This window comes from Myotis myotis, unplaced genomic scaffold (assembly GCF_014108235.1).
Source record: "Myotis myotis isolate mMyoMyo1 unplaced genomic scaffold, mMyoMyo1.p scaffold_m19_p_7, whole genome shotgun sequence".
Lineage (NCBI taxonomy): Eukaryota > Metazoa > Chordata > Mammalia > Chiroptera > Vespertilionidae > Myotis > Myotis myotis.
Window position 1 is genome coordinate 23,627,488 of NW_023416379.1, and position 27,421 is coordinate 23,654,908.

Below are 27,421 nucleotides of genomic sequence, written 5' to 3' on the forward strand. Positions count from 1 at the left end.
GTGTCAAGTAAAATACATGTCAAAGCACATTGTAAACTACAAAACTCTAAACGTACAGAAGGAAACTGAGCTAGACAGTTTGTCTCTGCTCTAAGTTCACATAGCTGGTTAAGTGACCAGAAGGACCTCGCTATCATTTTCCTGATACCAGCATTTCATTACACCATTTGGCTTAATTTTCCTCTTTTAAAGAAAGAGATAGTATAATTATAGAATTATCATACTGCTTCCAGGTTTTTAAATAATGTCAGTGTTATCCTTTCTTTCTAATGAAAGAGGCACAAAAATGACCTCATTATGAGGGAAATGTATGGAAGCTCATTTTTGCCCCTTTCCCTATTTAAGCAGTTATAACAGATTTTTTTGGTGGGGTGGGGGAAGCTTACATAAAAATATCTAAAACAAAATATTTTAAATATTTTTGTTCTTGAGCTATATAATCCAAAAGTGGAAGAAGGGTCATTTAAAGGAAGGCCATGGCTCTGATGGTTTATCTGGTGTTCTCTTGTGATGTTCCAAAGCATTTCCTCCCTTGTGATTCAGTGTGAGCTTAGAGAATTCAGGAGGTAGATAATAGGACGCCTTTTCTCCCATATGGTCTGAGAGGATATGCTGTTGATTCTTCTAAAAATTTAAGGGGCGATTGAACTTCCTCTTTCTTTAGCATACATTCCCCACCCCCATCAAAATAGTAAAAGGGAGGCTTAAAACGGTTTTTTAAAATTGAGAAACTGTTTTCCTAAGAATTGAAACACTTCAGTAAAAATGCTTTGCAGTTTGAAAATACATCGGGAGTTAGCATTTCTCCTATCTGGATCCTGTTTTCCATTCTCACCTCTGTCTGGTTACCAGAACAATTTGAAATGGTTTTCAAAAGATGGGAGTTGGTTTTTTTTCACTCAAAATGTCTGGCTGATGCTGTTGTCGATAAAGAGAGGACAATGAGGTGGCAGCAGCATCATTATCATTCACCCAACTTTACTGAGGACCTGTTGTGATGTCCGTGTAGCCTCCACTAAGCCAAATCAAAGGAGTAATTTTCTAGGACAGTTGTATTACGTCTTATACCAGTCAAAATAAATATGAAGGGTAGTTGTATTGAAAATACTCTTATCAAGGAAACAAAATGGTTTAAGGATTTCAATATTTATAGAAAACTACAACTCCATATTATGTAATTAAGAGAAATGCATGGAATTTAAATTAGGTAATAGGGAAAGCATGATTTTAGGAGGTAGAAAAGATTGAAATGATTAAAAAGAAATGACACTATTAGTGGACCAAAAGAAAAGGTCTCTGTTAGGGACAGTTTTCTGTCAATTAACTCTAATCTGAATTGAAGTTTTTGTTTGTGAAATTTGTATGTGATATATTTCTGTGCAGAACTGATAATGCTATCAAGAACCACTGGAATTCTACAATGCGTCGGAAGGTGGAGCAGGAAGGTTATCTACAGGAGTCTTCCAAAGCTAGCCAGCCAACGGTGGCCGCAAGTTTCCAGAAGAACAGTCATTTAATGGGCTTTGCTCATGCTCCGCCGTCAGCTCACCTCCCTCCAACTGGACAGCCCTCAGTGAACAACGACTATTCCTATTACCACATTTCTGAAGCACAAAATGTAAGCCATTCCTGAGAATTTTGTTTAACAAGAGAGGTGGTTATTTTAGCTCCAGGTAATAATACCCTGTAGTTGCATACTTTTCAGAGAGCTTTCATAAACAGGATCATGGCATAGGTATTGTTCTTCCTGATATGGTTCTGGAAACAAGGGCATTAAATGATTTGTCCACGGTTACACAACTCTTAGAGACAGTGTAGGCTGCAAGCCAAGTTGTTAGATTCTGATGCTGCTTTTAATCTAATTTTGGAGTTTAGAGTTTGAATGTAACCTTACTTAACAAGGTCCTGCTGAAGAAGACTGGGGAAATAGGGATGCAGTTGTAGTCAAATATTTTTGTCTTCCAAAATGAAAGTGAACATAATATTACATTTAAAGAGCAGATAGTTCAACATTGAAATTCAACAGATAATTGTAAGTTCCATTCTGGTAGTGATGGAGCAGAAATGCCCTAATTTATTTATTCTGTGTTTACCTTCATACTCTAGGACAGGAGCAGTGTTGTTGTTTTTTAATTTTTGTTTTTTATTTAGTGATTTTAGAGAAAGAAAGGGAGAAAGAGAGAAAAAAAACATTGATTTGTTTTCCACTGACTTATGCAGTCATTGGTTAATTCTTGTATGTGCCCTGACTGGGGATCAAACCAGCAACCTTGGCATATGGGGACAATGTTCTACCCAGCCAGGGCTCAAGAGCAGTTTTGTGACACTATTCTTTGGTGTCTCCTTTTATTCTTCTTGGATTAGTGTGACTCCTTTTTCATTTCCTGATATTTATACTTAGGGAAAAAAATATTCTTAGTGAGTGGAAAGAGAAGAATAAAGAGGAAAAAAAGCAAGAAGTTTTAATCTTTATATTAACAATAAGAAACAGTGAAATTTACCCAAGAATACAGAGCTCATATGCAAATTCTACACAAAGCATATTTGTGAAGAGTTTTGACATATATTTGACTACAGACTTTCCAGAAAGGTCTCAGGTGAACGAACTATCTTAAGCAGTTCTGTGCTATTTACTAAAACTCATATTATCCCCAGAGAAATATTTTTATTTATAAACAGCTAGTGCCATCAGTTTTTCCCACCAAAACTCCTTTCATCCATTTATGAATGTATTTTAGATGTATTTTTCTCTAAGGAATACTTCCTGTCAGGATCGATGATGAGCACTTTAAATTTTTTTTTTTCACTATGTTGCTTTAGCTATTTAGCCATTATTAAAAGCCTGGCTAAATTTTCAAATTAGAGGAGTGTGTGTGTGTGTGTGTGTGAGTGTGTATGTTTAATGTTTAGTGAATTTGATCAGTGAAGTATTCTTTTTCTCAGTCCTCGAGCAAGCCAAGTGCCCTGAAGCATATGTAACCATGAATGATTCGTCCTTTGTTTTGCCTTTTTTTTTGTGTCTAGGTCTCCAGTCATGTCCCATATCCTGTCGCATTACATGTCAATATAGTCAATGTTCCACAGCCTGCTGCAGCAGCCATTCAGGTAAGACCATTGTAAGGTCATTTCCTAAAGAAACTCACTAGCTGTTTAAGGCACCATTTTTGAGACATGCTTTATTTCTTTCTTCTAAACACATATTGTCACCTGACCAACTGAAATAAAAAAAGCAGGGACAAGTGGAAAGGTGGGGGAACTCCAGCCAGCCATCTGCCAGTCTTCACTTCGAGAGTGAGTTTGCTCAGGGATTCTCAGATTCTCTCATATTATAAACAACTCATCAGTCAGCCTCCACTTTAGCCTCAGATGTCCCATCACTCTCTTACATCCAGAATGACATTCACAAAGATTTCAACCGTGGCCCAATTCAGTTGGGTTTCATGCCCAGGCTCTTTGGGCTGTGTGTTCCCTCTTGACTAAAGGCCACAACCATTGTGTTTACAGCTTCCATTCAGGCCCTTTTCTTTTTTTCTCTCTTAACTTTTAATTTCAGAGACACTATAATGATGAAGACCCTGAGAAAGAAAAACGAATAAAGGAATTAGAGTTGCTCCTAATGTCTACTGAGAATGAGCTCAAAGGACAGCAGGCGCTACCAGTAAGAATGTCACCGTGGGCCGAAATGGGAGGAGTGTGGCTTTACCCTAGTGCTCCTCTGTATCTTTTTTCTTATCTTCTAAATATTACATAGTCAATACTCTATATATCCATTAGTGACATTTAAACATGAGTTTTGTGTAATAAAACCCAGTTGGTATAAGAATGTTGACTAAATTGGAAGTGGTCCTTTTATGTTGCAATAGACACTCAACATCTATTAGTGATTGTCATCATTGATTTTTTTTTAGTGATTGTCATCATTGATTTTTTTTTTAGAAGGACTGGAATCAATTCGAAGACTATCAAAGTTAAAAATGAATGAAACTATTTTTCACAAAACTTTGCATCTGTATGATGCCTGTTCATTTCATTTTTTCTTTATTATGTTTCTTAACCTAGATTTTCATACTTTATTATTTTATACGTGATTTGGTGCATGTTCAGTGTATACATGTGAAAAAGATGCATATACTCTCTCCATGAATAACATTAGCTGCTCTCTTTTGTTTGCATATGTGAAAGCTATGTGAACCATTATTGAATGTTGACATCTTTTTTAGTGATTGAGCAGCAAACTGGGAAAGAAGCTTGTAATTTGTAACATATGTAGTTAACCAACCAAGTAAATAAAAGAGATGTGATACAGAGTAGGTATTCCTAGGAGTAAAAACTTTTTTGGTTAAATAATACCATTATTATGTGCTTATGTTAGTTCACCCACTTTTTAACTTGAATGTTTTGCAATTTCTCCTGTTTCGTGGTCATGCTGAAAGGAGACTTCTGTTAATTTGCTCTTCTGCTTTCCTAACCACGTCGATTTGGCACTCCTTCTCTGCACCGGTGCAATCCTTTGCAGTAGAAGGGGATAGAAGCAACAAGAATATATTCAGAGAAAGGCAACTCTAACTCTTGCATTCTCCAGCCTATATGTAGGTTAGAAAGAATAGGAGAATTCTTAATTCACAGCAAACATTTATGGTCCTATTGGAAATTATGTTAATAGATTTTTAACTCCATGTGAGAGTCGGGCTTTGTCACATGGTCCCCCTGTTTGCATTTTTAACGAAAGGATGGGCAATTAAGGTCACCCTGTAGATGACAGACTATACCACTATTAAAAAGCAGGGTCTTGCATTAATAAAAGGAAACATCTTGACAACTGTTTCATAGGCGCAAGTTCTGAATGATGCAACTACTTTTATCTTTCCTCCAACAGCATCTGATACCTTGTGCAACTTCATTGCTAAGTTCCTTCTCCCTTTCTTCTCCCCGCTCTTTCTTTATCCTCCCCCCCCTCACCTCCTTAGACACAGAACCACACATGCAGCTACCCCGGGTGGCACAGCACCACCATCGCCGACCACACCAGACCTCACGGAGACAGTGCACCTGTTTCCTGTTTGGAAGAGCACCACTCCACGCCATCTCTGCCTGTGGATCCCGGCTGCTTACCTGAAGAAAGCGCCTCTCCTGCGAGGTGCATGATCGTCCACCAAGGAGCCATTCTGGATAATGTTAAGAACCTCTTAGAATTTGCAGAAACACTTCAATTTATAGATTCTGTAAGTAGATTATTCAGGCATGTTAATGTTGCTAGAAGGGGAGTGAGGAAACCCGTTTCTCAAAGCATTGCCATTTTCTAGAGCCAACTGTCATGTAATTAACATATAAGGTAAAAATATTATTTTAGTTTTTCTGTGTATGTTTTTTTTCAAAGATCTGATTTCATAGGCTACCCAGATAAAAGGTAGCTTTTCACACATTTCCTTCAAAATGCATATTTTTTTAAAATAGCGAAGTTAGTGACCTAAAAGTAGAGCGTGGGTTATGGGAATGATGTTTGAGTTATCTTTTATTTTTTTAATTTGTTTCCTTCTTTGTGTTTCTCTAGAATTGTGCCTTGCTTTTGGACAGCACATTCAGAATTATGTTTGCTCAGAGCTTAAAGCAATCTTTCAATATATTTGAAGTGGTAATAGGTTCATTGGTGGTGCATGGCTTTCTCCACAAAGCATTGGTTATCTATTACCAGTCTCATACGGTTCACTGAGACAAACCACCTTCCGTGAAACAGACTCGGGTTCAGCCCCTCAAGAGCAAACACTCCACTCATTTCCACTGTCTCCCGGTGGTTAAAAAGCCTTTATTGCAGTTCAGCTTCCAATCAGTCCCCCTCAGGCAGGGGATAACCATTGCCAAGTGTGCCATCTAGGAAAGGGTTTCCTTTTGCTTTGGACTGCATGCAAATGCTAGAGTACCCAGAGGCCCCTGCACCGCTCCTGTAGGACCAGCCCGGTATCAGAACAATTGTTAACCCTGAAGACGGTAAAGAAGGGGGCCCGGCAGGTGTTTTCTCTGCATTCAGCATCTCTTTCTCAGTGCCGTTTCAGGTGATGGCACATATCATGCACACATGTCTCAGAGTTCTGCGCCTCCCACATTCTTTCAGGATTCTTCATCATGGTGTGACCTCAGCAATTTTGAACTCTTTGGAGAAGCAGAATTTTCACCTAGCCAACAGCATGCAGGCAAAGCCCTACGGCTCCAGCAAAGAGAGGGCAATGTGAATAGACCCGCCAGAGAGCCTAGCAAACGCACGTTGAGCGAGGGTTCACTTGGCCCGCTCAAGCCCGTACCTCCTGCGAGGCACAGCGCCATTCCACTGGTCATCCTTCGAACAAAGCGGCGCCAGGCCAGCCCCTTAGCCGCGGGAGACCCTAGGTCCTTCATATTTGCTGACGTCAGCAGTTCACCTCCCAATCGGTCCCCTGTCAAAAGCCTGTCCTTCTCCCCCTCTCAGGTAGAGCACAGTTTCTGCGCAGCTGTTACTAATTTTCAACAGACAATCAAGCCTTAATAATCTAGAAACTAATCCTAGAGACAAATGACTAATTATTCTTACCCTCACTGATTTTGTTGCGTTGTTGAATCTAGCTGTTGCTAAGTTATACTGCCTCCCAAAGTTTAGGCTGTCTGTACGTTGACTGATGATTTTGTCATAATTCTCTCTTTCGGGTGATTTGAAAGATGGTTAGTTGCATGAGATGTGCTGTTATTTCCTCCACTACTAGAGTTTAACATTTCTATCCCTTTCTCTTCTCCCTTCCCTCACTCCCTTTAAAAATTTTCACAGGTTTTTCTGCCTCTTTGTTCACTTACATGATTCACTGACCCAGGGGCGGAGGGAAGCAAACTATGTTTGGGTTGCAACTAGAAATTTTAAAGGTTCCGTTCCATCTTTAAGTGGAGAAGTTTGGGAAGAGCATGAGGGACAAATGCTTAAGGAAAACAATTTATGTTTTAATTTCAATTTCTCAATTATGGCATATTGAGTTGTGCCATAAGATTTTATTAGCATAGTTTATTGCCAATGAATATTCTTGTTTCATACAGTATTTTTTAAAGGCATGGAAATTATAATTCCTTTAAAAACTTGGGTGTTTCTTAATTATTAAAATAATTGAAATTAATAGGTAATTTGGCCCTTTAAAACGTTTTTCCAGTTATGTCTGTTGAGTGTTAAGAACAGCACTAAGTATGAACAAATGTGATGCACTCACCAAAACAATTTATCCTGCTTTTTGCTTGTATTTTCCAAATTGTGTTCTAGATAATATTCATCCTGAAAGATTTTGATAGATGTTCCATCCACATATAAAGTATATAAGTTTGGGAAACACTGACTCAAACTAAGTTAAAGATTGATTTTAGTTCACTGATGTGCATTGTGAATGTCCAGGAGGAGATTATGACATGTGTTTCCCAAATTTATTTTACCTTGGAACTGTTTGAGGAACACCTATTATTTTCCTAGAACATTAATGTTCTGAGAGAAATAGCTTATTATTAAAAAATGTTCCACCTAATGTAAGCCTTCTATAATATAATGGCTCAACGATCATTAAAGAGAGACAACAGAGTATAAAAGAAAAATAATCATTATTTCCCCCAAATCACTGGAACACTTTTAATCTTCATGAAGAGCGCATCTTATTTCTTTAATGGCAAATGTCATTTATTGAGAATATTTTCTTAGGATTTTGCAATTTTTCCAGCATTGACCCTAGATTTTTGGTTGTTGTTTTTGTTTTTTTTTTGAAATCAGACTCCAAATCTTGGTGTTCAATTAACATAAAAAGGATACCCTTGTCCAACACTACATGTTGTGAGCATCTTTATTATTTTATATGGTGGGTCAGTAAAACATATTTGCTTGTTTTCACAGTGTAATTTTTAAACTTGGCTCAATGAAGAATGACTGCTTGATCTAAGTAATTTTTTTCTTCCCATATTTAGTTCTTAAACACTTCCAGTAATCATGAAAACTTAGACTTGGAAATGCCTTCTTTAACTGCCACCCCTCTCAGTGGTCACAAATTGACTGTTACAACACCATTTCATAGAGACCAGACTGTGAAAGCTCAAAAGGAAAATACTATGTAAGTTCTTGGTTCAAGAATGAAATTATTGATCTTATTTACTTATAGTTATTTAAGAGAATATAGTCTCCAATGTCTCAATATAGTCCCCAGTGTCTGGCATCAACACTGTGATCCATTTGAATGTATATAATGTTATGGATCCACTTGTATGTATTTCATCATGTATATTCCACATTGAATATGTGTCCTGGGCCTATTCTAACTATCCAGACGTAGATGGTGGGAGGATAAACTAAATTAATTTTTGTAGTTTACCTCAAATTTTCCCATATTTGCAGAGGTAGTTTTTATATAACTTTTCCATTCAAGTTTTTCTGTTTGTTCAATAGGCCTTTTCTTCTTCACTGAAAATAAGATTTTTAGCCTCCATTTCTCTTTGATTATACACTTCAGAACAAGAATGAGAATAGTTCTCTTTAGTTCATATTTTTTAATCTTATTTTTTTTCTTTTGAAATTTATATAGATTAGGACTGCTTCTGACACCCCCAGTAATATTATAGGATATCATAGGAATGATTAAGCAGTCATTTATATTCAATAAAGGCTTAACCAATTCAAAGAAATGGCAGAGAACATCAATATGAGTTATAATCAACCTTTAATCTTATTATTTCCAAGTACAATAAGTAGTTTAAAATATTAACATGTTTTCTACTGTGGACCCTGTTTTAATAATAGGTGAAATGTATTTGTAAATTACATCAGACCTTCACAATGCTTATGATCATTATAGAAACCCAGGGGCAGGCAGTACATGTGTTTTCAGAGCGATTGATGTACCTAATATCTTTTTGTTAACAATACATGTGTGATTAATCAGCATACCCAATTCCATATCAATAACAAAGTCTTTTATTCAGTAGAAAAATATTAAATGTAATAGGGAGAGCAGTGTGAGGGACATATGTTCTTGTGTATTGAGCCAACACTTGTTTTCTTTCTAAAGTTTCAGAACTCCAGCTATCAAAAAGTCAATCCTAGAAAGCTCTCCGAGAACCCCTACACCATTTAAACATGCACTTGCAGCTCAAGAAATAAAATATGGCCCCCTGAAGATGCTAGTAAGTGTTCGTAAAATTCTTGGGTTAGCTGGTTTGTTAGTTCAGACAGAAATTTTCCTCTGATGCAAACGGCATGCCCACTCTTCCCTTCAGCCTCAGACACCATCTCATCTCGTAGAAGACCTGCAGGATGTGATCAAACAGGAATCTGATGAATCTGAAATTGTTACCGAGTTTCAAGGAAATGGACCTTTACTGAAGAAGATCAAACAAGAGGTAAATTCGCAATCCTTTGAAAGGAATAGGCTGTGAATGCTGTTCCCTCTGTTCCTTATTGACGAGTCTGCATCATCACTGTGGAACAATACCACTTTTCCTACAAGATTTTCATGCCAGAGGCAGTTCAGAGCTGCTGTCAGACTGCAGGCATGTGGCCTGTCATTTGGGAAGCCAAGCCACCTCTATCTACTTCATGTTTGAACAGAAAACATGCTGGAGAGGATAAAGGAATGAGAAGGAAGGAGCTTTTTACTTACTTTTGTCCCTGGCTACATAGATGGAAAGATTATTGATACATATATATATTTAAGTTTTAGATGTTATGGAGAATTGAAAATTAAAATAATAGTATCTTTAATTCATGGTATAAAAAAAGGAATCTAAATTGCAAGGATCAAAGTTTGAGCTTGGTAGTAAGAAATGTTTCTAACAGCTTAGATACAGTGCCTCTTGAATGTATTTTCATATAAGGATAGTGACTAGGAGACTGGCTAGACATTTACTCTTTTTCAGCCTAATTGAGATGTAATTGACAAGTAAAGTTGTAAATTGTTTAAAGTGTACAGCGTGATGATTTGATATATGTATACACTGTGAAAGGATTCTTCCTCACTGAGTTAGTTAACACATCCATCGCCTCACATATTCGCCCTTATAGGTGAGAAAATTTCAACTCTACTTTCTTAGCAGATTGCAATTATACCAGCGGTTCTCAACCTGTGGGTCGCGACCATCGAAAAACACATATAGCATATCAGATATTTACATTACGATTCATAAAAGTAGCAAAATTACAGTTATGAAGTAGCAACGAAAATAATGTTATGGTTGGGGGTCACCACAACATGAGGAACTGTTTTAAAGGGTCGCGGCATTAGGAAGGTTGAGAACCACTGAAAGATACAATACAGTGACATCAACTATAGTTACCATGCTATACATGATCCTCTCAGACCCTATTCATTTTACAGAAATTTACTCTTGAGTAGAACTGTTTCCTGGGGAATTCTGGTTCTTGAAACAACAAAGCACTTCCTGTTTGCTTTTAGGTGGAATCTCCAACTGATAAAGCAGGAAACTTCTTCTGCTCGAACCATTGGGAAGGCGAGAATCTGAACACTCAGCTGTTCACACAGGCATCACCTGTGGCAGATATGCCAGTAAGTACACATCCATGTGATGAGATGTTGGTGCACACAGGATTCTGTGTGTGGCCCGTGGGCTACTGTGGTTTCGGCACTCCTCAATGCATCATCGAAATACTCTCTTGCATGAGTATTTTCTTACTGTTATTAATGTTGAATGTAAAGTTGAGGTTTTGTTTATGTATTGGAAATAGGTTCTATTCCATTGCAGACTTTGTCATTATTTGTTTTCTTAGGATTTGAAAGTCCTTGCCATTTAAAAAATCTCCTGTATGAACATATGTATTTTCCATGAAAACAGAATGTTAATTTTTAAATTTTCTTTTCATTTATTTGTCTTTTAAATGTAGCATTTCCTTGTTAAGTTGTCACCTGGTTGGTTCTATGTAGCATGTGGCATAGTGCTATAGTGTCTGTAGTGGATGCCCTTTATTGTACCCTATAATAGATTGCTTTGGTTACAACCATTTTTAAAATAGATTTTATTGTTTATAGTAGTTTTGGGCTCACAGAAAAGTTGAGCAGAAGGTACAGAGATTTCCCGTATACACACTGTCCCACACATGCCCAGTCTCCCTCATTATCAACATCCCCCGAGGGTGATACATTTGTTACAGTTATCACCCGAAGTCCATAGTTTATATCAGGGCTCACTCTTAGTGTTGTAAATTTTATGGGTTTAGATAAATTTATGGCATGTAGCCACTATTATAGTATCACACAGAGTAGTTTCACTAAAAATTCTTTATGCTCCACCTATTAGCCCTTCTTCCCCCTCAGCCCTTGGCAACCAACCGATCTTTTTACTGTCTCCATGGTTTTGCCTTTTCCAGAATGTCATATAGTTGGAATTATACATTGTGTAGCTTTTTTAGACTGGCTTCTTTCACTTAATAATATGTACTTTTGTTTCCTTCAAGTCTTTCCATGCCTTGATGGCTCATTTCTTTTTTTTTAGTACCAGTTATGACTATTTTTTTAAGTTTCTAATTTGTAAATGATTGTCCTTTATGGTGAATCAAAGCTAGTAACAATTGCTAATATTTTTTCAATATGTACGAAGTGTTAAGTACTATTCTAAGAGCTTTAGATACATTAACTCATTTCATGCTCTCAACATCCTTACAAGGTTGGTAACATTATTTCCATTATATCAGTTGAGAAACTGAGGCATCAGGAGGCATAGTCACTTGCTCAAGATCATATAGCTAATAAGTGGGTTAAAACTCAGAAAGTCTAGTTTTAAATTACATACTTTTAACCATTAATATTTACTGCCACTAATTTGTACCTCTGAAATATTTTTGTGCCAATATATAAAATAAGTAATTTTCTCACTAGAGATTAGTAAAACTTTCATTTTTAAAGATGTATTTAGTAATTCATTTAGCAGAGTGCCTAGTTTTTTTTCTTATTGGTGTTGGCCACAGTGGGATTAGGGTTAATACATAGTTGAGTTTTCCTTTTAGTTCATTGAGAAGAGAATTTCTGGCAGATACCTGAATTTTCCCCACTAATGTGTATCACCTCATAGCAATCTACTCACTATAGTGTCAGAATTGTGTTGGCTTTCATATTATCCAACTTCATTTGAATTTCAAATTATTCTCTTTCCCTTTAGAATATTCTTACAAGTTCCGTTTTAATGACGCCAGTATCAGAAGATGAAGACAACGTTCTCAAAGCTTTTACAGTACCTAAAAACAGGTCCCTGGCAAGTCCCTTGCAGGTAATTACCATTCCAACATTGGTATCTTAAAAGTCATTCCCTAGGGGTGAGGGCTGGGCAAAGCCTGTCCCTCCCCCGGCCCAGGGCTGGGTGCAACTGGCAACAATTGAGGTGGACCATTCAACCCCAATCAGGACTCCTCTTTCATGTGGGGTGAGCAGGACCACTGTGAGCTACTGAAGTAAAGTCCACTTTGACAATCAATCAGTCCATCGACCGATAATCCTTTGATAAGAGTTTTTAGGCATAGAGGAGTGGTACTTTTAAACAACTCTTGATATAAAAACTCAGTTGTGGCTTAGTGGTTGAGCATCAAGCTTTGAACCAGGAGGCCAGGGTTCAATTCCCAGTCAGGGCACATGCCTGGGTTGTGGGCTTGATCCCCAGTGTGAGGCATGCAGGAGACAGCTGGTCAATGATTCTTTCTCATCACTGATGTTTCTATCTCTCTCTCCTTCTCCCTTCCTCTCTGAAATCAATAAAAATATTTTTTCAAAAAATTAAAAATTCCTTGCTGCCACTCATATGAGACATGCTGGAAATTTTTATTAGAGCAGGTTCCCAATGCATGATGAGATGAAACATTTCTTACTGTGTCTGAGACTAAGTTCATATATTACACATGTGTCAATATCTCCTTCTGCTTTTAAAAATTCTATAAAGTTCATTGCTATAGTTTACTTTTTGTTCCAAAAATTTTTTATGCTTCATCACTAAGCCATCAACTCAAGCCGCTATTTAGAGTTTAAATGAAGTTTGAAATGAGCTAGCTAAAATAATAATAATAATAATTACGACATATATGACTATGAGAATAAGAAAGTCAAGTGTCAATATCATAGGGCTAACCTGTTGTTGACCATCTGCTGCTGGGTTTTCATGTCAAAAGAATTTCTCTTATAACTCTGAAGTCAGTATGTGTTAATGAAATGCAACAAATTCCAAATTAACCCTGCACCAGATGTAAATGAGAATGCAAATTTACTCCCCTAAATTATTTAAAGCATTTCCCAACATTAAATAGCTCCTTGCCCAGCCACCTGCAGAGCGCCCCCTCCACTTCCCTGAGCTACATGAAGGGGAACTTCATAAGCCTTGGAGCATATAAATAACTGGGGTTTAGAAGTGGACAGTCAAGGGTATCCTGTGAGTTAAGTGCACTGGAATAGGATGTGTGCTTTGGGAGCTTGCCCTTTCTGTAAAGGGCTTTCCCATCTTTGGGGAGGCCTTCTCTCTCCAAATTGTGAGTATCTTAAAATTTCCCCCTTTTAATGATTTGTGATATTTAGCATTATTTTTCAAGTGATACAAATAATGTAATGCAAGTAATACAGCTGGAAGGGCTCTAGGCACATTTTGATGCTTCATTCGATCATATTGCTTTCCTGTGGCCTCTAGCTGATCCAACGGGCATTGGTGAAAGGTGGCTGTTAACCAAAGTGTGGGTAGGCAGAGTCGGTGCTTGTGGGGCACCCGGAGTGTCTCCTGGGTAGGCCCCATGTGCAGAAGATTCAGAATATCACAAAGAGTTGGGAGATGACAAAGGGAACGAACTCCACCAAAGCACAAGAGGGACACAGAAGGCGGTTTAGAAGGGTGTCAAGGCAAAGGTAGCTACAGTGGGGCCTTGACTTACGAGTGTCCCGACTAACAAGTTTTTTGAGATACCAGCTGTCTCTCGGCTGATTTTTTGCATTGAGTTGATAGAGTAATTTGAGTTAACTAACGAGCTCCTTAACGAGCTCGGTCTCGGAATGAATTAAACTCATAAGTCAAGGCCCCACTGTACTTCTTAGTTTCACCTGGCGCTGATCTTGGCTCCAGAAGGAAGATGCCTTCCTTGTTTTTCTTTCCCTTTCCCTTCCTAAATTACTTGGCCCTTGGTTTCCACAGCACAGAATTTGACTAAGTGCTATTCGTACATTAAGGTAGATTAAGTTTTGCATATATTTTGTAATTTAGCTTGTGGGACTCAACCCACATTTTTAGTAGTATATAAAAGGCATTCTAAATTTCAAAGAGCAACTATGTAATATACACTTAAGTAGTTATGATTAAGGTGAAAACCCTTGGTTATTTTTCTAAAATCAAATCCTAAAAGTGTGTGGCATAACCAATTAGTATTTAGCCAAAACCATTGGGTTGAACATGGTACTGATATAAAATATATATTATCTAAAATTGGCAAGTTATCAGTACAATTGACCCTTGAACAACATGGGTTTGAACTGCTCTGGTCCATTTATATGCGGATTTTTTTCAATAAATATATAATAGTAGGCCCTATGTATCCTCAGGTTTCACACCCACAGATTCAACCAACCCTGGATCAAAAACAGTATTTTCAATCAGTGATTGGTTGAATTTATGATTGCAAAGGGCTGATCTACACTATCCTATATAATAAAAGCCTAATATGCAAATTGTCCCCTTGACCGGGAATTCTACTGGAAGTTCAACCGCTTGCTATGACGTGTGCTGACCACCAGGGGGTAGCGTGGAGCATGATGGGTGTTGGCAACACAGTGCTGGCAGCGGGTGGCAGTGGAGGCACTGCTGGCCCCGATGGGCCCCGAAGAGAGTAGACCCACAACAGGATGGTGGAGCAAGTGAGCAGGCGGTGCCAGGCCAAGTCGAGTTTGAGTGGGGCCCAAATGCCCTGCCGATCTCCTGTAGATGGCGACCAGCTGGGGGCGGGGGTGCTGCCTGGCTCCCAGGTGCTGAGGGAGCTGGGTGGGGGCCCGATGATTCAGGTGGAGGGGAGTGCACAAGGGCTTGGGGGCCCAGGTGCTGCCCAGGGCCCAGAGGTCAGCTGGGACCTGCCCTTCCACACCAGATGCTCACGCTTCGATCGCTGGCCAGGCCTAGGGACCGCACCCATGCATGAACTTCGTGCACTGGGCCTCTAGTTTTATATAAAGAACTTGAGCATCTGTGAATTTTGGTACCTGAGGGGGTCCTGGAACCAATTCCCCATGGGTACCAAAGGACAACTGAGTTTTGGAGAAGTCAAAAGTTATACACTGATTTTCTACTGTGCAGGGGTCAGTGTTGCTAACCCTCACGTTGTTAAAGGTCAACTGTATTTAAGTTTTTAACGCTACTGCATTTTTTAAAAATCAGTATGGAACTTTATTATCAACATATTTATATTTTATTTCAAGAAGACATTACTTATCTTTGAAATTCAAAATTAAGTAATAGCTCTGTTTTATTAATCTGTATTTCCAGCATGTTAACAAGTCCTATCTGGAACTCTAGCGATTCTGACATCTATATACTAAGTTTAAGCCAGCTATGTTCATCCAACAGTGAAGGTGGTATTTGTCAATTCTACTAAACTGAGTAACTGAGACCTGAAAGTTATTTTTAGAGTCAATTCTCTGTCTGCACTATATGGTTTACTGATGTACACTGCTCAAATTTACTTTAATAACCTGTTATAATGGGTAACCAATTCATCTTAAGAAATATTTATTAAATGAATGAATCGTACACACCAAGTATCTCCTTTGTTTTGTGACATGAAGATCTAGCTTCTGATACCATAGAAATATGTGATTTCTTTCTTTTCTTTTCTTTTAAATATATATTTTATTGATTTTTTACAGAGAGGAAGGGAGAGAGATAGGGAGTTAGAAACATCGATGAGAGAGAAACATCGATCAGCTGTCTCCTGCACACCTCCTACTGGAGGTGTGCCCGCAATCAAGGTACATGCCCTTGACCAGAATCGAACCTGAGACCTTTCAGTCCGCAGGCCGACGCTCTATCCACTGAGCCAAACCGGTTACGGCGAAATATGTGATTTCTAAAATGCTTCAAACTCTTATGATGAACATTAAGAATGCATCAAATAATTCTAAATATTTAAGCATATATTGCCTATACTTCATATAATCCTAGCTCAACAATATATAGGTTTTTATGCAATTTGGTAATTTTGTTTGTTTAAAACAGTGCTTTATCATATGTATCCATTGATAATTTGACCTAATTAGGCAGATCTCTCATGCAGGGTATTATTGAACCTATTGTGCTTTTGTTAAATGATGTGGCTATTTGATTTAAAGTACTTTATATACATTTAACTTCTATAAACTTTATTTATACTTACAATAAATCATATATTAAGTGAGATTTTAGCCAAACTACATATTTTATCATAGTGCTTTTTAATTAAAACAACTAAATATGACTCCTACAGTATTTTAAAATTCTGAGACTTCTAAAATATTTGCCACTTGTAATAGTGCAGTATTACATAACTATTTTCTATCCATCTGGTTGTCTAAATAACTTTCCTTAGGTATAAGAACAGTTTATTGAAGACTACATAATTGTGCAACTCTGGGTTCTGTCACTTTGGTTTTAATCATCGCTGGCTTTATTATGGCAGTAACACTTCACACAAACCAATTACTCTGATCGAAGCCCAGATACTGGGCCTTACGGTTCAGCTTTTCATGTACATATACATGCACATGCTTATACAGAAATATGTGTAAATACATGTGATATATTAAACTAGAACTGCAAGAAGCTATGAGTTTAACATTTCATTATGATATATGTCAAACATATATAGAAGTTTAGAAAATATTCTATGAATTAGATTTAGCAATTATTAACACTTTGCCATCTATTTTTTATATCTCATCCATTTTTTATGAAGCATTCTAAAATTCCAGACAATGCAACGTTTTATCCTTATGTATCTCTAAAAGTAAGAACATTTTCATATATAACTTAATACTATTGATGACATTATTAATAATACTTCCTTGATATTCTAATTCCTGGGCTTTATTTAAATTTCCCCATTAATTCAGAAAAGAATCTTTTTATTGTTTGTTTGATCAAAATTGAAACAATTTCACACATTGCATTTGGTGTTTAAGTCTCTTAAATCTCTCTTAATCTTTAGACCAATGCTGTCCAATAGAACCTATGCCATGATGAAAATGTTCCATACTAGTATGCTGCTGTCATATGTAGCTTGTGCTTTTGAGGAACAGAATTTTTAATTTTATTTAATTCAAATGGCTTTAATTTAATAGCCACATTTCCTTCCTCTCTTCCTAGAAACCAACCATTTCCCCAAGATTGGCCATTTTAGTGGGAAATGTCTGTAGAAACCAAAGTCAGGGTACTAAATATGTCCATTCCTTATGTGCATTGAGAAGCAATAAATTTTATAAATCAGAACTCTCCATATATCTCCTAACACATAAGCTAGAATGCTTAGAGGCAATTATTAGCCATTATGCACAACTAATGTTATATTTGTTTTTAAAATTATTTATGTTGAATATTTGCCAAAAGTAGTTTGTGACAGCTACATAATCTTATAATTATTGGGTTTCTTGTTGGTTTCTAAGGTGCTTTAATTTTAAATTATAAAAGCAGACAGGGAATCATAATATAAATGTTCTGAGACATGTTTGATATTTGTGTCTTTTGTGTAGCTTAAAATATGTGAGATTTTCACCTTGGACCATTTTCCTCATCTTGGACCATTTTCCCCCCATTTTGTGTGGGGGGTAGAGAATGGAGTCTAAAAGCTAAAAAACGATCACAGTGAGGAAATAAACATTCAGCCTAGAAAGCTTGAGCTGTTCAAAAGTTACCCTGAGAGAGCCTGCGGCGGGTGCACACACACACACACACACACACACTCCCTCCTCGGCAAGAAGAAAAGAGGTGCCTATTTTCCTCAATATGCTTTCAATTTGCTTTACATTTTTAAATAAATACATTTTACCGCCAAGCATTTCTTAAGATCGACATTTTTATTAGTAGATCTGAAACTGTGCTTAAGTTATAAGCCTTCTGAACTTCTGTATTTTTCTCTTAAATTATAATTTCCTTTTATTCCTATTTAAAACCCAAGTGTAAAAGATGTGTTCATATGCTTTTTACTCACTCACTTTCCTCTTTTTGGTAACCACAGAATGACAGCCTTAAATTTTAATTTCCTGACTTGGCTTGTCATGGCCTTACTTTTCTAAAAAGTGAGTTTAAGTCAATTTCTCAAGCCATTATAATTTAAACACATTTGCACAGCATCAAAAAATCTTAAAATATTATTACAAACAATTAAAGCTCACTTTTTTCAGCTTCGTGTCTTTTGGATTGCTCCTATTTTTATATAAATTACTTATGATATTTTAATAGGGTAAAAACATTTTTGCCTGATCAGCGTTGCTAAGGAGTGTAATAAATTACCACACAGATAGCAGGAACCTGGGTTTTAGTCTAGACACCATCCTTTTCTAATTGCATGCATGTCTTTAATTCATTAGCCTCTTCAGATCAAAATGCTCTTGTCTGAAAATTAGGATCATGGCACATCCCTCACTCATCCCACAAGGTTGCTATGAAGTTCAAGTGGATATTCTAATGCTTTCAAAATGGCAGCTCACTTGCCAGTGTACATTGGTGGTGTCTATTATTAGGCAAAGGCTGTGTGCAGCCCTTTCCTTAGAAACACAGGCAAGGAGGCCTCACCAACGACCAGTCTTCTTGCACTGTGGTGTATTATTTCCTCTAGCAAACTGTGTCTCATTCCCTGTTCCACTCATGCAGAACTGTGTTAGTGGGTCACCAAAAGAAAGGGCTGATTCAACTGATTCCTGAAATAAAGGTAGTCAGATCTCATTGGTGCTATGGAAATGAAACAACTGACTTACTGGTTTTCTCTATTTTTTCTGTTACTTGTGTTGGCATGTCAACAGATATGGAAACAGTCTGTCTCCATGTGGCATCGAGCTTTCCGGGCATTCTTTAGTACAGTGTGTTGTCATATACGTTCATATTCATTTGGGTCTCCCTTTGGGTCACTTTTTTCCACTTGTCCTAGCAAGAATTTTGCATAACTGTCAGTAATATTTCAGCAACCTGCATTTAAGATACGTTATATAATAAGCAAGTTTGGTGGGTCGAGGGGAGATGGGGGGAAGGGGCAGATAAATGGTGATGGAAGGAGACTTGAGTTTGGTTGGTGAACCCACAATGCAATATACAGATAATGTATTATAGAGTTGTACACTTGAAACCTACTTAATTTTTTTTAACCAAAGTCACCCTAATGAATTCAATAAAAAATTTTAAAAATAAATAAATTAAGCTAGCTTGCTGGGTATAATTTTGGGGCTGACCTGAGAAAGGCTAAATGAGTAGGAAGGTATGTCAAGTTCTCCAATTCAGGGTGCCCTGCCCCAGATATTACAAAATGTGGTGATTTTGTTTGGGTTGGTTTGCTAACACTATGACATTGAATCTTCCTCGGGCCAGCAAAGATAGACTTACTTTAGAGCAATTTGGCACTTGGCTTAATCTTAATAGTCTGGAACTAATATGTGACTAAGGAAAGAGCTATTCTTCCAAAAATTTGTAACACCCTAGGCTATAAGATAAAAACTGTTGGAAAATCTATAAAGATGTAAAGTGAAGAGACCCCTAGAGATATCTGGGACAAACTCCAAATTTAGGCAAAGTCCCTGCGTATTAGCAATTGTTAATTTAGGCTTGGATGGGAAGTGGAGACACTGGTGGATTAGGCAACTTCCTGTCACTGCCTGGGCCTTCTCTCCCCTAATTTTTAGGGCTCTTTACTATGAAAAGTTAACATCCTGAAGTTAGGGACAGTCATTGTTTTGTGCATTTATGCATAGGGTGGCATTAATGCCTGAGAAAAGTCTGGAAACCTAAAATAACCTTATCTTAGTGACAGTTCACCCAGGTTCATCCTTGACTTTCAAGATACAACTAAATATTTCTTTATTATCTATTATAACTGATACTTTTAAAAACATGCCCCTTCAGGAAAGAATTCTAACTTTTATAATTTTAGCCCAAACTATTTTCTTCAGATGGGCTAAATAGAAAAATCAGATCATTCTTATTCATACTCTTTTGGACATCTTTTGTATCTGCTTATAATTTAAAAGAAAAACATAATATCATCTCACAAGTTGCATTGGTTTTTATGATTTATGCAAATTTCTTATTAGGCCTGCGGATTGCAGAGCACATACCTTTCCAAGGCCTTTGACATCAGCAGCTATTGTGTGAGGTTGCTATTTGAATGTAATGATAATAGTAGTTGTTGTTCAGCATGATGAAAAAACTATTCACATTCTAAGTGAAAAATGTGAAGATAATCTGACAGAAAACCACCTGCGGACATGGTCTTGTCTCCTTTTATTTCTTCTGTTTTCTACAAAGGATCCGAGTATTTATTTAAAGTGCTTTAGCAGGATATCTCAGTGAAAGCTCTGACAGTCTGTTTACAGTTCACTTCTGCCCAGGGGCAGTAAAGGTAGATTGTAGGATAAGCAAGGTGACTTGCAGGCAAGAGGAGGAGGATGTGTGGTAGGATTATTAATGTTGAAATAAATCTGGGTAGAGTGACATGTCTGCAATAGTACCATGGGTTATAACTTAACAAGAATTTGTGTGCACAAATCTGTAATTCTTATCAATCCTTTATGGTAAATGAAACTAAAATTTAAAGAGAGGAAATGAGAAGGATGCACAAAGATCTACATGACAGTATTAAAAAATCTTCTTCCAGCCCAAAGACATTTAATCCTTGTTTGTCAAAACTATTCTGTCTGCATGAAAAGTTGGCCCAGGGCCCCAGAGCTTCAAGTTAAGGAGGGAGAAGGAAATAGCAGACGAGGAGGCAGCTGCCATTTGGGTTGTTGCACCTGAGTGTTTCTTTTCTTACCCAAGTACTCAGCCTTCTGCTCTCCCTTTCATGCTGTAGGCGTGGGTATGTGCCCGCTCTGACCAGTTTTATTCATTCATTGCTGTAAGAAGTGTTTGCTTTGTGCTCTCACGGTGCAGAAAAGGAGGTGCCCGCACACTTACCTGTTGGCTTATTGTTCTGCACACAGTGGCTCTTGTGCACAGTAGTACTCTGTCCTGGTGTTTGCACTGGGAGAGTCAGGTGTTTCAAGTCGTCTTGCCCTTCTTAGGCCCTGAGCTTCAGGGCTTATATGCCCCTGAAATGCTCTGCTTTCTGGAATTTGAATATTTCAGTCCATTTGATTTATTTCTTGGTAAATTCCACTTTGACTTAAGAAAAGTTGACTGAAAAGTTTATCTCAAAATCCTACTTTAAAATATATGGTATCTTCCTTATACTGATCATATTTTAAACATCTGGTCCTGGAGGAGAGCCAAATACGAATAAAGCGATAACGTGCAGGAGATCCAGCAAGAACACAGCCACATTTCAAGTTGAAAATATATTGAACTGGTAATACTTGGAATTAGATTCTCCCAAACAGATTTTGGGAATTCTGAATTAGCTTAAGTATCATATAGCCAAGGATCAGAGCTTGACTTTAACCAAGAGGTGTAGTAAAAGCAAGCATAAGACTGTTTCAACATAGTATTTTAGAAATTAATTCTATATTAATTGAAGCACAATTAAGTAGAAAAATTCTTAAGCAGGAAAAACAGGAACATTCTTCCCTGCTCCTCATTTTCATCTCCATTCTCACTTAGATTCCCCTTTCCCTCCATCTTTTGAATGCATTCTTTCAAAATTTGTATTTTTGGTTTTTGTGTGTATCTTCATGTAATTTTAGATTTACACATAGGATATTAGGATATTAAGATATTTCATTTTGCTACTTCTTTAGACACTAGCTTTGTAAGATCCAAGTACTTCAAGCACTGCTTAATACTTCATGGTAGACATCCACCATAGTAAAGCTGTTTGCTCTCAAATGGTAGTTATTATTATGTCACACTGCTACAGTGACTACAAATGTGAGCTCAAGATTTCAAATGATAACATTGCATTTTATTTTTTAATTGGGCTTCTTGTGTCAATTTGGTGTTTCAATACTGCACTGAAAAATGTTAACAGTCAAGTAACTAAAACATGAAATTTGTATGAGAATTATCTACTTGTTCGAACCTAGAGAAACATCACTTATTCAGAACTATTTCATAGGAGGCTATAACTACCCTGATGATTTTTGCTTGAGAAAATATTAAAGTGGCTCGGTGGCAGATGTCAGCCCTGATACCTGGCATCTTTGTCCTGCCATCTTTGTGACCCACTTCCAGGAAAATATTGCGATAATAATCCACCTTGCTATGTCATTCAGTTCAGGTTACATGTGGAGCCTCTGAGCCTTTTGGGGTAAACATGTGTAAACTTGGCCGGTGCCTTTGATGTTGGTGGTGGAGATGGGTGGCAGATTGGGCAGAAGTGAGTGAACCCAGTTTGTGTCCTATGAAAGTTTGCAAGTTAGACACATGTGCTATACACCTTATGTCACTGAAACTTTGTCCCAGCCACTAGGTGAGGAAACCCCATCACCACATTCATTCAGACTTATCATACTTCCTTGCTAAAGTCTGATAACTTCGACACCCCAACTAAGTGCTTCTTTCTGCATTCCAAGGCCTTCCTGGCCTGACCCCACAATTGTCCACTGATAAGAACTCTAGTGGGTGCAGCTTCTTACACTCACTAGGGCCTGGGTTCACATTCTTGCTTCATCACTTTTTAGCTGGGTGACCTTGGGGATGTTCCCTAAATTCTCTCTTCCTTTTAAATGGCTGGTCTGTAAAACAGGTACAGTGTTTCACGTGTGTTGTGTGAGAATTAAATGAGATGATCATGTAAAACACTTGGAAGCATGGGAGGTATGTCGTAAGCACCTGTGAAGGGTCATTTAATGCACTGTATCTCTTCTCTCCCAGGTCCTCCCACAAAGAATGTACAGATCTCAGCTCCCTGACTCCTTCATGCTATTTCCCCACCTGGGCTGCACTCCTCTCTGTCCAGTCTACCTAAATCCTGCCTGTTGTTGCCCTTTCCCTATAGCAGTGATTTTCAACTGGTGTGCTGCAGAATGTTTAAAACATGCAATTCCTGACTATTTAGATACTGACCTCTTTTCCTTTAGATTTTCAAATTTTAAAAAAGTGGCACAGCCCTAACCGGTTTGGCTAAGTGGATAGAGCATTGGCCCCTGGACTGAAGGGTGCCGGGTTCAATTCCGGTCAAGGGCTCAATCCCTGGCCCCGGTCGGGGCATGTGCAGGAGGCAACCAATTGATGTGTCTCTCTCACATCGATGTTTCTCCATCTGTGTCTCACCCCTTCCCTTCCACTCTCTCTAAAAATCAATGGGAAAATATTCTTGAGTGAGAATTAACAATAACAACAACAGCAAATGACATAATAGCCATCCAATGTGAATGAATCAAAAGTATACCTATTGTTTTGTCAAATCAGAGTTTTAGTAACTAGTTGAGGTGTGCCATGAGATGCAGAGGGTTGGAAATCATTGCCCTAGTGTTGCCCTGGCAGTTCCTGGCTGTCCCATCACCTCCTCCCCGGGCCTGCCACCACACTCTGTTCACACTGTCCCGGCTGTTTCTCATGTGTTCATTCTGTCTCCTGAAGGGAACTCGAGGCTCTAGAGAGCAGAGGCCTTTCTTTCCTTATTCTTCTTTTGTCCCATGGAAAAGAAACATCTCTTTGATGTCCATACCAGGCATAGTTGTGCTTTTTTAAAACCATTGGTTTAGATTTGAGTTTGTGTTTCTATTTCCCTCTTTGCACTGACTGCTGGAGAGCTCAGGGCCAAAACTGAGGTTTACACTTAGCAGATGCATTGTGCTTCATGGGAAGTACAATTATTATTAATTTTTATCCATTTATTTGTGGCCCTGCCTTGTCTACTTTTAAAAACCTGTTATCTTGTCTTTATTTTGTGAGCATCTCAGATCCTTTTGAGAACTAAGTAGGGCACAGAGAGTACTTATTTTGGTTTGTAGCAACACGGAGGGAAGGCAGGAGCTGGGGCTCTGTGGAAGACAGACCTAGACTCAAAGCCACACCACCACTTACCCTGGCAGTGGCCTTGGGCAAGTTACTTCCACTCCCTGAGTGTCCGTTTTCTGCCCGACTCAGGAGAGAATGAAACCTCCTCATGGGGTAGCAGTGCTGTGCAAATAAGATCATGTGTGTGAGGTGCCAGGCACTGGACCTGGGTCTGGATGCTGCCCATTCCATCTTCCAGTGTGTCTTTGAGAAGTGAGCTATCCTGAGGCAACATGGAGAGACAGGGAGAGTATTGTGCTAAGTGAAATAAGCCAATCAGAGAAAGACAAGTACCACATGAACTCACTCATCTGTGGAATCTAATGAGCAAAATAAACTAAGGAACAAAATAGATCCAAAGACATAGAAGCATGGAACAGACTGGATTCTCAGAGGGAAGGCAGGAGTGGGTGGCTGGGTGGAAAGAGATCAACCAAAGAATTTGTATGCATAATGCATAACCCATGGACACAGACAATAGGGTGGGGAAGGCCTGGAGTGGGGGACGGGGGCTAGAAAGGGTCAATGGGGGGAGGGAACATATGTAATACTTTCAACAATAAAGATTTAATTTAAAAAATAATAAATAAATAAAAGTAAGCTCTCCTGGTAAACAGATATTCTAAATTATTTATTTAATTGCTATTAAAAAACCATATGCCATGTTTAAGAATTGGTGATCAATTCTAGCACTTATGAGAGCTTCATTCAGAGAACTCACGCACTCACGAGTTTGCTTAATGGGTAAATAGAGCTCACCTTTGGTGTCTGGGGAATTTTTATCCCCATTCTTGTCTTTGTAAAATCGCCTAATAGACAAAAGGCACTCAAGTATGAAAATGTGGCTATATTTTAAGATACTGATTGGAGTGGATGTTTTTCTCTTAGGTATAAACAATTTCTGCTGGATTCCTGGGTGTCAGAGAGTTAAAATTTTACCTGACCAAGGCTCGCTGGTGTCCACCACTTGCTACCTGGAGGTCAAAATTCCCTCTGCTGGTGGTGCTAGGATTGGGACTCCGTTTGGGTGCTAACATATGTGCTTCCTGTCTGACCTTGCTGTTGCCCTCTTTTCCCCACCAGCCTTGTAGTGGGGCCTGGGAAGCTGCATCCTGTGGGAAGATGGAAGATCAGGTAACAGCCTCCGGTCAGGCTCGGAAATATGGGAATGCCTTCTCAACCCGGACTCTGGTCATGTGAGACGTTCCCAGACAAGCATTATGGTTTCAGAACACTTCACGTCGGCTTAGGATATGTCGTTCCTCTACATGAAACTTTTCATGAAAGGGAGAAGAACCTATTTTTGTTGTGGTACAACAGTTGAGAGCAGCACCAAGTGCATTTTAGGTGGATGAAATCTTATCAGATTTCACCCAACTAAAAGGATTTTTTAAAAAAAATAAATAACAGTCTTACCTAAATTATTAGGTAATGAATTGTATCCAGTTGTTAATATCTTAGTGCAGATGTTTTAAAACGTAAAGCGATTTACCTGTATTTTAGAGGATCCAACAGACCAGTATTTTTTCATGATGAGGTTTTTGAAATTTTACCCAAAATATGTTACTCCAATATTTCACTTTTCTCAACCACTAAACACAATGCATTACTATAAATGTTGGTTTAATACCATGGGATAATTAATCGAGATTGTAAATGCTCATTTATGGTTACTAACATTGGAGGTACATTTATTGTACTAAACCATTTGGTGAGTTTTTTGTTGGCTTGCTTTAAAAATTATTACTGTATGAAATAGTTTTATAAAACAAATTATATTTTTATTCAGTAATTTAATTTTGTAAATGCCAAATGAAAAGATGTGTCTTGCTGCTATGGTCTTAGCCTGTAGACATGCTGCTAGTATGAGAGAAGCAGTAGAGCTTTGGACAGAGACTTGGTGTTAGGTAATTGACTATGCACTAGTATTTCAGACTTTTTTATTTTTTATATGTATACTTTTTTTTTTCCTTTTGTAATACATTGGAAAACTTATTTGGGAGATTTTTGCATTTGTTTTTTGTTATTTTTTGTTGTTGTTAACTGTGGTTCATAAGAGCATGGATTGCACTTATTTTTTGGGAGATTTATGTTGTTGGTGTTCTATGTTTTGTTTTGAGTTTCGCCTGACTGTTCCTTAATTCAGATGTATGTGTTTGATCATTCCTCTTGGTTTTGAAGTGTCTGGTCTGAGAACTACCGCACATGTGGAACCTGTGTTTGCGGCTAGGCTGGAGAGACTAGGGTCCGTGGCCAGTGGCTGCCTTAACAGCATTTGGTACATCATCACTAGCACTGAATTTTTGATACGACAATGTACTTACTGCCTTGTAGTGAAATAAAGCCGTGCCATTATTTTACCTACTTTTGACTTCTGTCTTACTTGGGGTTAGTGGATGTTCTTATCTATACTAATAAAAGGGTAATATGCTAATCAAACCAGGAGACCTTCCGGGAGACCTTCCAGATGTCCTTCCAGACAAAGCCATGGTGGCGGGGCTGAGGCAGAGGTGTTAGGGGCAATCAGGCCAGGAGAGGAGGGCAGTTGGGGGTGAGCAGGCTGGCAGGGGAGGTAGTTGGGGGTGATCAGGCTGGCGGGGGGGGAAGTTGGGGCGATCAAGCCAGTGGGGGGGGGCAGTTGGGGGTGAGCAGACCAGCAGGCAGGGCACTTGGGGGTGATTAGACTGGCAAAGGGGGGCAGTTGGGGGTGAGCAGGCTGGCAGGGGAGGTAGTTGGGGGTGATCAGGCTGGCGGGGGGGGGGAAGTTGGGGCGATCAAGCCAGTGGGGGGGGCAGTTGGGGGTGAGCAGACCAGCAGGCAGGGCACTTGGGGGTGATTAGACTGGCAAAGGGGGGCAGTTGGGGGTGAGAAGGCTAGCAGGGGCAGGCAGTTTGGGCTGAGCAGGTCGGTAGGCAGAGTGGTTAGGGGCAATCAGGCAGGCAGGCAGGTGAGCAATTAGGAGCCAACGGTCCCGGGTTGCAAAAGGAGTCCCAGATTGGAGAGCGTGCAGGCTAGGCTAAGGGCCGCCCCCCACACACACACGAATTTTGTGCACCAGGCCACTAGTACTTTTAAGAAAAGGGAATGAACTCAGAATTCTTTTCTTCTGCTAATTTTCACACCATCTGAACTTCACTTGAAAAAGCCAAGCGTCACCACTTTGGAAAAAAGACAAGAAAACCAAGTTCAGTAGTTCACAAAGAAGCATGTGTGCAATGACAGCTGGGAGGACTCTTGCAGTATCAGCAGAGTTCCAGTGGCATTTGAATTGGGATAATCCGAGGGGAGTTCATTTGCAAGAGTA

The 27,421-nt window shown here is 38.6% G+C and overlaps 1 protein-coding gene across 4 annotated transcripts in view; it reads left to right on the forward strand.

The window, feature by feature from the left end:
* Positions 1-26,482, forward strand: part of MYB (MYB proto-oncogene, transcription factor) — a 36,341-nt gene extending 9,859 nt beyond the window's left edge. For 2 of the 4 annotated variants that reach the window (XM_036317464.1, XM_036317465.1), the window contains exons 6-16: positions 1,384-1,618; positions 3,025-3,105; positions 3,554-3,658; positions 4,968-5,222; positions 6,110-6,460; positions 7,957-8,099; positions 9,051-9,165; positions 9,259-9,381; positions 10,434-10,544; positions 12,151-12,258; positions 25,201-26,482. In XM_036317464.1, the coding sequence (XP_036173357.1) occupies positions 1,384-1,618; positions 3,025-3,105; positions 3,554-3,658; positions 4,968-5,222; positions 6,110-6,460; positions 7,957-8,099; positions 9,051-9,165; positions 9,259-9,381; positions 10,434-10,544; positions 12,151-12,258; positions 25,201-25,317 (1,744 nt within the window). In that variant the 3' untranslated portion in view covers positions 25,318-26,482. The other 2 variants (XM_036317466.1, XM_036317467.1) reach the window with 2 other exon arrangements.
* Positions 26,483-27,421: the final 939 nt, after the last annotated feature.